Source organism: Thermobia domestica, unplaced genomic scaffold, assembly GCF_964235325.1.
Source record: "Thermobia domestica unplaced genomic scaffold, izTheDome1.hap1.1 HAP1_SCAFFOLD_812, whole genome shotgun sequence".
NCBI classification, from domain to species: Eukaryota; Metazoa; Arthropoda; class Insecta; order Zygentoma; family Lepismatidae; genus Thermobia; species Thermobia domestica.
This window is the reverse complement of record NW_027656522.1, coordinates 1,079-16,521: the sequence shown is the minus strand read 5'-3', so window position 1 is coordinate 16,521 and position 15,443 is coordinate 1,079. Positions and strand designations below refer to the sequence as shown.

The window sequence follows — 15,443 nt, the reverse complement described above, 5'->3', positions numbered from 1 at the left end:
ATTTTTGTTTCTTATTCTCAGATTTGGAACATGACGAGAGCTTCTTATCCCTTGATAGACGGTTGCCAATACTGAAAAATATCTTTCATTAATAACGGTTAAACTGCAGCTAATTTATCCTATACAAGAAAGCAATTATAGGAAAATAATTGATAAGCTAAATCTGTGTAGCCAGCTGGGAATGTTAGACAATAGAAGGTACGTGCTACCACAAAAAATGTCTCGGTCTCACTTCTTAAGCTGAATCTTACCACTCTATTGTTATTACGGAAACTATGACTGAAGTTATAATAGGCATTTTCGGCAAACTTTATCCCCGAGAACACATTACCTACGCAGGAAATTTTCATGAGAAACTGTAGCGTTGTTAGAGAAATGTTTATTTCTGAAATATGAACAAAAATGTATAAGTTGTTGTTGAGAAATCGTCCGTAAAGAACTCACCCCCAAGAGTAAACAACCTTGTGAACTTTTTCATGCAAAATAGTTTGTGCCGCATTATAGAATCGGCAATGAAATATTTATTTGTGAAATAAGAACAAAATCAACTGAGCAGTTTTTGAGAAAACTTCTGAAAAGCTCATCCCCAAGAGCAAACTATTCTTTGTGGGCACTTTTGTAGTTGATGAATTGTATTATATTAATTGGATTGTTAATGAAACATTTATTTCTGAAATGCGATCAAAATTGTCTTGGTCGTTTTTGAGAAAATCGTCCTAAAAACACCCTTACTAATAAACTACCTCTTATGATTTTTTAAAATGAAAAATGATTTACACCATATTGTACATTTTTAATGGAATATTTATTTATGAAATATGAGCAAAATTAATGGTCTGTAACGAAATACGGCAACTTCCAGGTGTCAAATAATTCTAAACTTTTCCATAAAATATGACATACTATATAATAGAGTTGTTAATGAACGATTTATGAAAAATAAATGAAATCATTAGAACCTGTTTTCGAGAGAATCACTTTCTTTTATTCTGACCCTTCAGTAAACCATCCTTATTTTTGGGGGTAGGAAGACAAGTCGGATCCCCTGGAGAATGTTATAAAAACCTTAAGTTTAAAATATGGTTCGAATACGTTGAAATGCATGGCCTCCAGGCAGTGTACATCCGGACGAACGGACAGTCATCGAAAATAACTTTTTTTTGGTATGTAGAGGTCACAAAATGTGTAAATCTATTGAAATCTTGAATCTCTCCTGTTGTCGTTCGAAAGTAAAAGTGTTAGTATGGTTTAAAGTAAGATTACGGGTTGAGGGATGCATAGAAATTTATTTATTTCTAGACACAACAGGCTACATAACCCAATTACAGTGTCCGTTACATGTATTAAGCAACTATAACACATTTATATTATAATTCACTTATAGTTATAATGTGGTTGCAATGTCATTAATGTTCTTTCATCTACAATTATTTCTTATTACAATACAAAGAACTGTCTTGAATTGACTTACGCTGTTAACATTGACATCCAAATCTATTGTGTATTTTGTTAACCTATTGTAAGTTGTACTCAATCTCCATACTGGTGACTTCTTGTTCGAGTTCGTATGTAATCTGTCGCAATAAAAGAAATTGAAATTTTCAAGGCGAGTTACGTTTGTAGGAGTACCCATTTTAAATTCCTGTAGTAAATTGGCGCAGTCGATTTTATTAATAAATAACTTATATAGAAACAACATATCTTGCATTATTCGTCGCTGTTCTAGACTTAATGTATTAAAGTTTAAATTCAAAGATGGACTATTATGTCTTCGGATATACTTATGTTTCCATATATGTTAAGTATCTTAGATATTTATTCTGAACTTTTACAATATTATTTATATTTGTTTTTGTGTGAGGGTTCCATATAGTGGCTGCGTATACGAGTTTTGTACGAACGTAGTGCTCATATAGCTTTCGAATAACGGTAATACTACTAAACTCTTTACTGATCTTGATGATGAATCCAAGGTTTCTGTACGCCTGGTCAATCAATTGGTTTATGTGATTGTTAAATGTGAAATTTCTGTCATACACCACCCCTAAGTCTCTGACAGTATCCGAGGTTGGTAAAGTGATGCATCTTATACGAAAATTTCTGAAGGGTTTTGCGATTTGTAAAGGACATTACATTGCATTTGTTAGTGTTCACGTAATTCTCTTTGGACCATTCTACCAGTTCACTCAGGTCATTTTGAAGTATTTTACAGTCATTTAATGTTTCTATTGCCATGAATATTTTAACATCATCTGCAAATATCAGCGTGAGAGAATTACTTCGCGGTAGATCATTGATAAACAGTAGAAATAACTATGGCCCTAAATTTGACCCCTGTGGCACCCCTGATAGTTGATATACTCCTGAGACTTACAACCTTTGTACACGACGAATTGTTTTCTGTTTTCCAAGTAAGATTTAAATAGATCAATAAGTTCGCTGCTGAAGCTAAATTGTTTAAGCTTGCTGAGCTATCTATTATGATTTAAGCTATCGAACAATTTCGCGAAATCTATGTATATTACATCTACCTGTCCCCCAAGTCTAATGTTTTACTTATAAAGGTAGATATTAGACTAAGATTTGTGACCGTTGACCTGCCTGTAAGAAAGCCATGTTGTGATTCTGATATAGATGGCTATTATCCACGTGTGCTATTATCCGCTGGTATAAGACTGTTTCATAAATCATAGCAAAGGTGCTTAAGATTGAGATGGGTCTATAGTTTTTAATTTCTCTTTTATTCGATTTCTGGATAGGTGAAACTCTCGTTGTTTTCCACTCATTAGGGAATTTTCAAGATTTAATTGACAGGTTAAATATGTTTTTCAACGGTGTTAGGAAGTGATCTATACAACCCTTTACAATATAGGGAAATTGTTAAGTAACTTACGAAATAATTAAAAAATAAATAAAAAGGTAAGTGATACAACATTACTTTGTCATTATGTATAATGTCTAATATTTTTCACTGTTTCTTCAGGTATCTTCAGGCCTTCGCATTGATAGACTGCAGATTTTAGGCAACTACACGCTATCTACATTCTTCTCCAGATCTCGAGGACCTTTCAACGTTACTCTTGTGGACGTGTATGTAGAGGGCCTTGCAATGCTTCAAGTAGATAGATCAGGACAGCTTTACACTGAAGATATCAGAATGGATATAAAGTTCAAAAATATAGTAATGAAGTTTGATAATCTTGGTTTCATGGGAAGCATATTTCAAGGCATCGTAAATTCTGTAGGTTCTTATTTGTTCGACAGTATCAAACCATTTATCCTGGGTGAGGTAAATACGAATGTACGTAGTGATGTGAACAAGCACATTGCCACAATCCCCATTAGATTCCCTAATTCTATTTCTCCACTTGATATGGCGATTGCTCAGGCTCGACAGCAAGTCAGAGATCAAAGGTTTGAGCCATACCAGTTGCCCAACTACACCAGCAAGTGGGGCAGTCTTCAAATGGATATTACACATGGGTGGTTGTCAGGATTATCTAGTTTCTACCGTGTGGGAAATGTGACTCTTACTATGGAGAACAACACAGCATACGTCGATCTCAATATTGGTACTCAGAAGTTGGAAGGGAAATGTCACTGGGAGGTAAGCAATAATACTGAACGTTCTGCTTTAAGCTTATCGTAACTTTTTTTGTAATTCCTTAAATAAAGCAATCGTAACGCACATTATCAAAATTTAAAAAAACATTAATTTGTTCATGGTATTAAATGAAATAATAGTATTTTATTTATTTATTTTTATTTTATTTTATTTTATTTTATTTTATTTATTTATTTATTTTTTTTTTTTATAAATTTCACAATCCATCCATGATGATTGGCACAAAGTGTCCATGTCGATTTCTGGTCTGTGAGAAACATAGTTTAATTACTTTTTGGATCAAAAGATCCGATATATTTAAATAAAAAACATTTTTCTTGTAGACCTTATATCTGAAGAACTACAAATAGTGTAGCCAAATCCAAACTATCACTTAACTCAGTATGATATGCTTATTCCGTAGAAAATACGAAAACTCGATTTAGAGGCCATTCAAAAATTTTGTGGCTCCTGATCCAAAACTAATTATTGGTCAAGATCGCAATCTTTTGATCCATTTTATGGATCATTCCTAAAATTCTTTTCTGCGCAGTGTAAAATTAATTATTGGCCAAATTAATTATTGCAATCTTTTGATCCATTTTTCCTTAAAATTCTTGTTAGTTTATTTAACTACCTTTTAAATTAGCAAAATTTCCTATGCTGTTAATTATCATGTTATGATTCAGTTTGAAACATAAGAAAATAAGTCGAACAGGTTGAATGAGAGAGTAACATCTTGTGTGTAGTTATTTCGTTCTTTTTAACTATGAAATCCTCTTTTAGTGTCTGAGTGATGAAATCTTGCCATCCTTGGACAATTTTCAGTATGATACCACTTTCACCTCTCTAATCTACGTATTAAACGGCGATGGATAAGTTAAAATCCATTACTGTATATGGAGTTAAACTCAGCAACCATACACAGTAGGAAGACAAGTTTTATTAAGTTACATGTAGTCAAAGTTTTCCACAATTTGGAACATTTTAGTGGCCATTGTTGATATGGTAACCATATAGTGACGTCACAATTCTGAAAAATGTTCATTTAAAAATTCACTTCAATAATTCGCTATAAACAAAATATTTAATCAAATTGGACCAAACTAAAAGAACATAGTGGAACTTGGTCCTATGTAAATATCGTAAGGATGTAATGAGAGTCTTCCGAACTAACTTATGAAACACCATAATTAACTACGCATAACCATGTGTTCTCGCATAACTTCAAAATATTTAATCAATTTAAATCGAACTGAAGGAAAGGCAAAGAGAAATAAATAAATATTAATGTTTAAACACATATGTTTCAAGTCTGTGCCAACCTTAAATAATGAATGCCTCATAAAATACCACCCAAACTCGTAATTTTATATTAGCATTAGCTTCCTTGAGTTACACAGAGTTAAAAATTTTCTATAGAAATTCTGTATAATGAATGGTTTTCTTGTTTTTAGTGCTTTTGTTGAAGCCGATTAATATATTTTTTTAAAGTTTAATTTTAATTCTTTACGGCGTTTTTGAAGTTGGTCATTTTCCTCTTAAGTTTGTTTAATCTATCTAAACGTTTGTTACAACTGTAGTTAAATACGTAAACTAAAGGCAGAGCACTAATTCCGTATAAAATGGATCGGCCTAGGAAACATGCACACACACACACACACACAAATATATATATATATATATATATATATATATATATATATATATATATATATATATATCAGTCTACGCGTTACGAAATTACATGTGAACATACACACTATCAGCTGTAGGAGAATTTCGTGATCTAACTTCAAAGACTGTCATCAGGTCCTAATAAAATTTATACCAATCCTGCAAGAAATTATATCCTTTCAAACTAAAATGAACAATGAAAATCGATATATTTATTTTGAAGTTACGGTGAACATGCATATGATCCCGTTGAGATTCTACCTCATGGCGTACTTAATTTCATGATCAACCTTGAAAGACTTTCATTATATCCTAATAACATATAATGATGTCCAATTAAAAAGTATACTCTTTTAAACAAAGAAAGAATAATTAAAACCAGTACACCCATGTCGAAGTTATTCGTAAACATATTGAAGTCGGTTAATTACGGTTTTCACACTGCAACCGTTGAGGTGCTTCATGGTCTAGCTCCTTAGATATATCCTAATAATGCTTATGTGGAAAGCATTAACAAAGTATGATATTTAGAACAAGAAGAGAATTATTAAAATCGGCGTAACTATGTTGAAGTTTCGCGTAAATATAAACACATTGAAATCGGTTAATTACGTTTCTCATCCTGCACTCGCTGAATTGTTTTATAGAATAATTCTCTCAAGATTCCCATTACATCGTAATAAAATATCCGTGGAGACTAGCAAATAGACCTAATATCTCTTTAAAACAAAAAAGAACAATCAAAATTGTTGCATTTACGTCGAAGTTATGCGTGGATATAAACATATTGAAATCGTTGAATTTCGGTTTGCACATTGCACCTGTTAAGACGTTTCGTAGTTTAGCTCCTAAAACTAGCATTATATCCGAATGATATTTATATGAGACGATCGAATAGTAAACAGTGTCAAACAAGAAAAGAATTATTACTATCGGTGCAACTATGTCTAAGTTATGTGTAAATATACACACATTGAAGTCAGTTAATTACGTTTTCCCCATTGCACTTTTTGACAGGTTTTATAATCTAGCTCCAAAGATTCTTATTACATCATAATGAAATTTATATGAGAACACCAAGAAAGTACTTTCTTTTAAACGAAGAAGGAAACAATACAATAAATGCACCTATGCCGAAGTTATGCATTAATATACACATATTTAAGTCAGTTAATTACGTTTTCACACTGCATTTGTTGATGTTTTTTATAGTTTTGCTCCAAGGATTCTCATTACGTCGTAATGAAATTTACATTAGATCACCAAGATAGAATCTTCTTTCAAAAAAGAAATAGTAAATTATTATAATTGATGCATCTAAGTTGAAGTTATGCGTAAACATATAGATATTGACGTCAGTTAATTATGTTTTTCACACTGCACTCGTTGAAGTGTTTTATGGTCTGGATCTAAAGTCTCATTGCATCGTAATGAAATTTAGACCAAATTATCAAAAGAGAATATTTTTTTTAAAGAAGGAAAGAATCATCAAAATTAACGAATTTCTGCCGAAATTATGCATGAACAATGAAGAATCATAAATATTGGTGCAACTATTGATGTTAGTTAATTACGGATATCACATTGTATTCATTGAGATATTTCATATGCTAACTCAGAAGATTCTCCTTAGATCCTAATGAAATGTATATGGAGTCTGTTTATTATTTTTGTATATAAAGAGAAAATAAATATAATAGGTGGTTTACGTTGAAGTTATGTGTGAAGATAAACATATTAAAGTCGGTTAACTATGTTTTTTTACAATTCACTTGTTGACGTGTTTTATGATCTAGCTCCAAAGGTTTTCAACACATCGTAATAAACTTTATATTAAATCACCAATAAAGTATATTCTTTTACACAAAAGAAGAATCATAAATATTGGTGCAACTATTTTGAAGTTATAAGTGATCATCCACATATTAAAAGTTAATTAATTACAGTTTTAACATAGCTTTTCATAAACTAGTTCCAAAGACGCGCATTACATCCTAATGAAATTTATTTGAGATTACCTGGAAAGAATACTCCCTTAAACAAAGAAAAAATATTACAATAAGTGCTTCTATATCGAAGTTATGAGTGAAGATAAACATATTGAAGTCCGCTAATACAGTTTTATACAGCACTCGTTAACGTGTTTCATAGTATTAGCTCCGAAGACTCTCATTACAACCTTCATTACATCGTTCATAGAGATTATTAAAAATATTTTAAATGAACATTTTTTATAATTATGACGTCACTGTATTGTCAATATACCAACAATGACCAGCAAACTGTTTCAAATAAGGAAAGATTCGATTATATCCAGCCTGACAAAAATGCCTTCTCACTGTGTTTGGTTGCTGAGTTATAGAGATTTTAACTTATCCACCGCCGTTTAATGTGTAGATTAGATCAGTGAATCAGTGATATCATATTGAAAATTGCCCAAGGATGCCACGATGGTACCATCGGAAACTAAAAGAGGACTTTACAGTAAGAAAATAAAGAGGAAAACTTTATACCACAGTTTACAGTTTAGTAAATTTTATCATTGGTTTCTTCTGAACTAGATGTATTGACCAGCTTAATCTATGTTCGAAATCAGTGTATTGAAGAGCCCTACTTATTGATTTTGGCTTCAACTTAAAACAGTAAACACGTGAAACTTAACCAATTGTATTCAGATACGTTGTTACGTGTGATTAGTCTCGTACTAAGAGTTGATTAATACGTGATGCTGACTCCCGTATTTGAAGAACATTGCTTACTTTATCCACGATTTATATCGAAAACGACCAACCACAAATTTTCCACAGGGTTGTCTAAACACATTAGGAGAAATCAAGGTAAGAGAATATATTACCTTGATTACTTCTAATCGCATGTATAACGTTTTTAAAGTGTGTATATTTGTTTCAGCAGCCTCTCTCTTAGGTTACCTACAGATGTACACAGCATTTAGCCGCGTAGAGCCTGTCTATTCCACTTATGCCGTCGGAAAATTTGCGAACTATACTTCGGCCTTACCCCCGCCACCCTCTGGCGGATGAAACCCTCCCTTTGCTTAGGGAAAGAAGTGAATAACCTCAAGCTGTGTTGCCAATTTGTCATTCAGTCGTTTGGTCTAGACGAGTGAAGATCGTAGGCTTACTTAAAGTAGCTAACAACACAGAGCACAGTTAAGTCTGTGAAATAATTCATTGTCGAAATGCTTCCGCATCCAACAATTGAAAGATTTCGGACACCTCCTCTTTCAAGACAGGTACGGGAAATCACATATTGACTGCAGCGCCAGAAGGGGTACAGTTCAAATAGAAAGGCTCTAGTATTATGAATACTGAGTAATTTCTTTTATGTCTTAAAGAAACAGAGAATTTTTAATTGAAGACGTCAAATATCATTAGAACGTACATATATGAAGTTTTATTGATATTTTCAATATTTGTATTCCTTAAAATCTTTATAATTCATAGTTTATAACAAGCATAAACATTGATAATTTCAGGAGATGGCCCGAGAAGATATTTTCCTACGGAACAACGAAATTCCCTTTATGACATATGTCCAATCATGTTCAACATAGGTTACTAATACTCCCGGTGTATTGAAAGTCCCTCCGGGGAAATCTTCTGAAATCATGATTGGGCATATCTAGCAGAAATTATATTTACGTAGTTGTTCTGTTTCAAAATGGATTGGTTAATGACTGTTACAAATTCTAGTTAAGTGTGCCGTAGCGATCAATCATATACCCAAATGCGGAAGACAATCAATAGCTAGAAATAATATATTCTCAATCATCTGTAGTAAATAATGTCAATTCATTATTATTTTAGTTTATAAATTTATGAAAGTTCAGTGTCCCAGATATCAAGTTATTGCTTGCTGTTGAGCTGGACATACATATACAGTGAAACCTCTGAATAATGGACACCAATGGTACATGAATTTTTGTCCGTTACTAAGAGGCTACAAAAATTTAATTTCTCACAATAATGCAGTAATATACAGTAAGTACATTATGTATGAGCTAAAATACGTAAAATTCAATATGAAAATACTCTATTTAGTACGTATTTCAATTACTGTAAGGAATGAAGGAGAAATTCATTTCTGTTAAATAATATTATATATATATATATATATATATATATATATATATATATATATATATATATATATATATATATATATATATATATATATATATATTCATATATTCGGGCGGTGTTAATATATTCGTATATTCGTGTGTTAAGATATTCGTATACCGTATATGCGTGTACGGTAATTTTCTTAAGTACATGCCATCACCCTGTAAAAAAATCCATTAATTTACATACTGCCTATACTAAAAGTAAACATAGCTTATAATATTCGTAAGGCATGCTTTTTCCTCTACAAGGGTGATAAAACTTATGTATTAGTAAGTGTCCTGAGAATCCTCGGTACGGTTGCAGAAGAAACATGTGTATGTGTGTTTGTGTACTGGCGCGGTATCTTCGTTGGCGGAATGGATGAAAAGGAAAATTATTGGGAGTGCATATGTTTATTGACCCAGAGGAAACATTGCTTGTTGAAAATATTATTGTAAAATGTTTTACAATGTTTGTTTGTTATCTATGAAATTGTCGGGAAAGATGCAAGGTCCAGAGGAAAAAGGAAAAGAAAGATCTTTCGTATAGAATTCTTGGTCATACGACTGACCCTGCATGAGTGTTATTTCTTATTGAAGGTTTTCTAGGATTCCCACCAGAAAGCTGTTTATTGCGGGCAGAAAAGAAGAATTTCAAGTTCAGCTTGAGGCTGTTCTGTTTGATGGTTCGCCAGGTCTAGACTTACGTTATACTTATAGTTAAAATACTTTTCTGTCTATTGTAATACATCGCAGAACCGAGAATAATTCCTGTCCGTTATGAAAAGGTTATTGAAACGTTAAAACAAAAGGATTGTCCGCGTCCGTATCTGAAAGTGTCCGTAAAAGGGAGGGCTTTGTTCCGTAAGAGAACATATATTTTTTGCCGGGACAAAAAATCTGTCCGTACTATAGAGGTGTCCGTTAAGGGAGATTTCACTGTATTAAGAAAATACTTTCAAATAAGAAAAGTAAAATGTCCTCTCTTTTCAGGTGTTATTTGCCATGTTTTCTCGACTTGGAACGTTGAAGTTCTCTGTAGCATATTTGAAACTTCGCATAAGAGTGAGTCAACCTCTAAACGTGGAAAAGAAACCGTCACTGGACGAATTGGACGTTAATTTAGGAAACATCCAAGTGCGAATGGACGGCGCAGGAACTTTGGACTACATAGCAGAGTTCTTGATTAACGTTCTTCCCAACATTCTTCGATATCAAATTGTAAATGCTCTCGAGGGCCCGATAAGAAACCAGGTGCAGCAAGTACTGAATTCATTGGACGTGGAAGAGATCGTTAATGAACATCTTCATCTTCTGGATGCGGGAGCTGGCGAAGAAGCTTAAGACAATCTTTGCATCTCTCCCTCTTTCGTTCTCACTCTGTCTGTTAATTCGATAGACAGTTAGTTGATTCACCATTTCCCCTTTCAAAAGCTTCCCTGTTGAAAATTAATCAAATTCCATTCAATTTTGGCTTTCCTCCCCTTACATGGTTTAAGAACGTGATGTACTAAGAGAGTCCAAAGCAAAGGATTGTAGGATGAGATTACTTATATGTCAAAAAGATTAGCTTATTTATTAGCAAGGGTTATGATAGTAAAGAGTAAGAAACAAGATCATTTATTTAAATTATTGTTAAAAATATTTATTCGAAAATTGTATTTTGTTTTTATTTTTATAATCTGGCTCCACGAAAATAGACACAAAGATAAGTACATATTAAATACTAGAAAGTGAACAAAAGCACTTCAAGTTTGAAGTACAGTGAATAATCGGTTAACGAACGGTTTGGATTACAAACGAATCGTGCAAAGAACACTTTCGCAAAAGATTTTTTATTTTAGGACAACAAATGCCTATTCGGGTAAGGAGCACTTCACAGAACGAATATAATAAGAAGTGGTGCTGGGAGAGGTCTGTAGTACAGAACCATTGCAACACATAGGAGCCACCAGATGAAGAGGTCTAACATAAATCTAACAAAGGAACCACAATTAAAAATCAATTCAAGGGGACTGTTTGTTTATGGCTTCTGGCAAGGGGATCTAACTTTAACTGGTATTACATTTTCAAAATAACTCACTGGTTGCGGACTGGAGGAATACTCCCTGCACCGAGTCTAACTTGCTAATTGAGTCCCCTAACAGTCTTCATCACCGGGACTTCGAACAGATTTGTTATGCTTTCGTAAACTGTCTGTGACCACCATCATCATCTGTATACTTCCCCGAAATAAGAAAGAGAGAGAGGCGTCTAGCTGTTGCTATTTTGCCCATTGTATATTGGAATATTGTATAGCAGAGAATGTGTTAAAATTCTCCTTACAATGATTGAGGGATCCAAGAACCAGGACTGGAAGATGACGAACGTTGGAGTGCTGTCTTGAACTTTGGAGAAGGCTTCAGTTCGCAGTTGACGTCTTCATTCTTGTAGAGTAGAAAGTAATTTCATTGGATGAGATGTGTAGGCAAGGTGAGAGTGGCGTATGGGATGTCAGATTAATGTTGTCACCCATTAACTTCTTGACCAGGCGGAACACTGCTGTATTTTCTTAAAACTGCTGGTTACAGCCATGAATGTCACACATCCCAATGAAAGACAGAGAAGCAGAGTACATGGATGTAATACGAGTAATGACATAGAAGTCATTTGGGGAATATTAGGGAATTGCTGCGGACATTTTGATTGGCTAATCGTCTGGTTCAGCATTCATCATTGGTCATTCCATTTTCGATTTGATTTCAGTTGGGTTTAGTGTTTCTTTCAGCAGCGAGGTATATGAGACGTAGACATACAGCTTAACATGGGATCCGAACCACATGGAGTTCCGCCGAAAACGAAGCCCGGGTCTCCCGCGCCAAAGGGGTGTACGCTATCCACACAGCCATGAGTGAGCTGCATTCTCGATTGGTGGATTGATTGGCATTATTTACATAACGGCCACTTACTTTGTATAGAATTGTAGTTTACCGCCATCTACGCAGTAAACGGCTTCAAGAACGAGACTTTGACAGCCTTTCTTTTTTCTTTTCTTTCTTTCTTTTTTTCTTTTTTTTTTTTTAGCGTAGTTGATATTTGTTCCTTGAATTTTGTATGTGCTTTTCTAAACGTTTTACTTAAAAAAGAAACTCATTATTCGTCTACAATAAGTTTATTATACATTTATTTTATTTTTGTTTACGTATTTATTTGGTTTCCAGAATTAATTTATTAATTTTCCATAAAAATCTATGGTGAATCGATGATCGATTAACGAACAATTCTGGTCGCGAACATCGTCTTTGAACGATTATGTTCGTTAGCCCATCATCCACTGTACTTGCAAATATGATGCAAATTAGCTCCGTTTCGAAAATCTTTGAGTTTAATGTCCAACAATTATACGTTTAAAACAAGTGAATGATGATGGAAGAATTGATGGAATCAGGAAGTTGGAGAAAAGAGGAGTACCTCGAGGAAACACACGAACACGATGTTCTCCACTACAAACTTACTTGGTCGGGGATCGAACCAAGGACCCAATGCTCCAGGGATAAAAATTCTACCACTGAGCCACCGTGCTCCTCAGCTGCGTTTTGAGTATAAATAATTGATCGTCTTCTTAATTTAATCGGAGCAAGACAGCAAGTGTACCTTATTGTTGAGGGAGCCATTCTAACTTGAAGAATTAACTTCCTGCAATATGTTTATTCTTATAATAAGAGATATTTAGTTTTCTATCAATGTTTTAAAACGTTTCTGCATGTAAAGAAAATTAAAAGAAAGAAAAAAAACATTGTGAGCCATACAGAGTCGTTCTTACGTGTGATTAGCACCATACTAAGCGTTTGACTAACACGAAATAATAATTTCCATATTGACAAATATTTTGGTTATTTTATTCACGACTTATATCTATGTCGAAAGTGAAAAGTCACATCTTTTCCGCAGGTTTGTCCAAAAAACATTAATAAAATAGCAAAATAACATTAAATAATATTCTCTTTCTTTTTCTCATAATATATTTGGACATCCTTGCGGAAAAGTCATGGCTTGCATCTTCTGATATAAGTCATGACAGGAAGCTGAATTGTTCGTTTCAATTAAACAATGGTCATTTTTATAGAATGCTATGGAATTAAAATGTATAATATAAAAAAGATAAATTGAATAGTTTTAGTGTCACGCTTTAGATCGGGCTGATTTCAAATCCTACGTGGCATCACTCTTTTCTGAATTTATCCAGCTTTAATGTGGTAGTGCTAGAATTTCAAATTTTTCTGCCTCCCTAAAATTATAAACTAAAATAGCACTGAAGTCGTAGTTTCTATTTTTCGATCGAGTAAGTTTCTCCTGCGAACTACATGTAATATCAAATACCAAGCCAGAACTCGGAATTTGGGTGCATAGGCAACAGAGAACATATTCTCCTCCGTAATACGGATACCACCCATTTAACATGTTTATCAGGCTACACCATAATATCTAAACACATGTCAGTTATTTAAAATTTTGGAGGTCTTTTGAGTAATTTCTTATGGATATTTAACTAATTTCCTGTAAATTTAAAATAAATACTGTAAAATAAAAGATTAGTATACCATCATCTGATATATATGTTGATTCATGTATGTCTTTGATGTTAATATTTTGTGCAAAATATTCATTATTTTATTGTATAAATAACAATAATAATAAATAGTTGAACTTCAAACTGAAAATTGGCAGTTTTGTTTCATTTTTCTCCAAGGTATTGCAGCCTCTGAGAGGCTTCATTTTAATTCCTACTGTGAAATGACTAGCATTTGTTACAGACTTTAGTCTAGGCAGGTTAAATAAATAAATAAATAAATAAATAATAATAATAATAATAAAAGAGGAGATAAGTGGCAAAATCGGAAGAAACTGATTTTTGGTATACACGTTCAGAATAGCATTAGAAATAATATTGGAAAATTCAATCGATGTCAATAGTGGGAAACCTGGGAAAACGCCGCCATATTGAAAAAAATTGTTTTCGGCCATTTTTCTTCACAATTTTGTTTTTGTGCTAAAACTATGCAAAATACGCAAAAATGTTACTGGACCTTTCTTGTACAACATTAAATTTCCAATAAATTGAAGAAAATTGCAAGTCTCTAAAGCAGTGGCTTCCAACAGGTGGTAACATCTGGGTTGGAGATAAAGTCTTAATACAGTACGTACATCTAGAGTTTGTAAGGAACATTAAAATGGAAGCATAATCTAAAGTATACCATATGGATACCATATTACTAACCATGAAAGCAATTTTCTTAACTTTATTTTATTTCATTCTTTTCAATTTGACCATGATTTCAAATCATGATAAAAATATTTTATTCCTTTCATGAATACTTGTTAAGTTAAATAAAAGATGATAATTTTTTTTAAAAATGAAAAAATATTTAATTTCAGATTCAAATTTTATTTTGCAGTCAGTTGTATTTAACTTTTGTGACTGAATGTTATTACTTGTCTACAATGCACATTGATGAAGTTTTGTATTTTCTAAAAGTAGCTTGTAGATACGCATAAAATAAAACTTGTTATAATTCATTTTTAATTTATTTATGTGTTAGCACAAAACGGTTTGTAAATTATAGTCCTTAAATAATATACAAAAAGTACTTTTCCTTCCTCAATTATCATGAAATGCCCTTTCCATTGATTATTGCTTTATTTTTAGAACAAATAACTGATATAGCTGAGAGATAACTTTTTGCTCGCATCGTTCAAATATTTGTACAAATAATTATTTTGTTGTTTTTGGAGATGTTGCATATTGAAAAATGAAGGTGAACTTCCCATAATGTATGTAGTGTGCCTACTTAAACAACAGAAGCTGATTGACATTGAAATTTCTTGTTTTATGTCCCATGATTATGCCCCTTAGGGTAAAGGAGATGAACGAATTAATAACAGTTAATTATGGAATAATTGGTGGAATGAGAATGTATGACGACACGTGATAACCTCTAGAAAATCCATGAACACTATGTTGCCTACAACAGGAGCTGATGTTAATATATTTCCCAA

General features: G+C 32.9%; 1 protein-coding gene across 1 annotated transcript in view; it reads left to right on the top strand.

Moving 5' to 3' along the window:
- The window catches only part of LOC145677363 (uncharacterized), a 38,215-nt gene extending 24,108 nt beyond the window's left edge, over nt 1–14,107 (top strand). The window contains exons 3-4 of the mRNA XM_081747883.1: nt 2,984–3,607; nt 10,401–14,107. Coding sequence (XP_081604009.1) covers nt 2,984–3,607; nt 10,401–10,751 — 975 coding nt within the window. The 3' untranslated portion in view covers nt 10,752–14,107. The remainder of the gene's footprint in view (nt 1–2,983; nt 3,608–10,400) is intronic.
- Nucleotides 14,108–15,443: the final 1,336 nt, after the last annotated feature.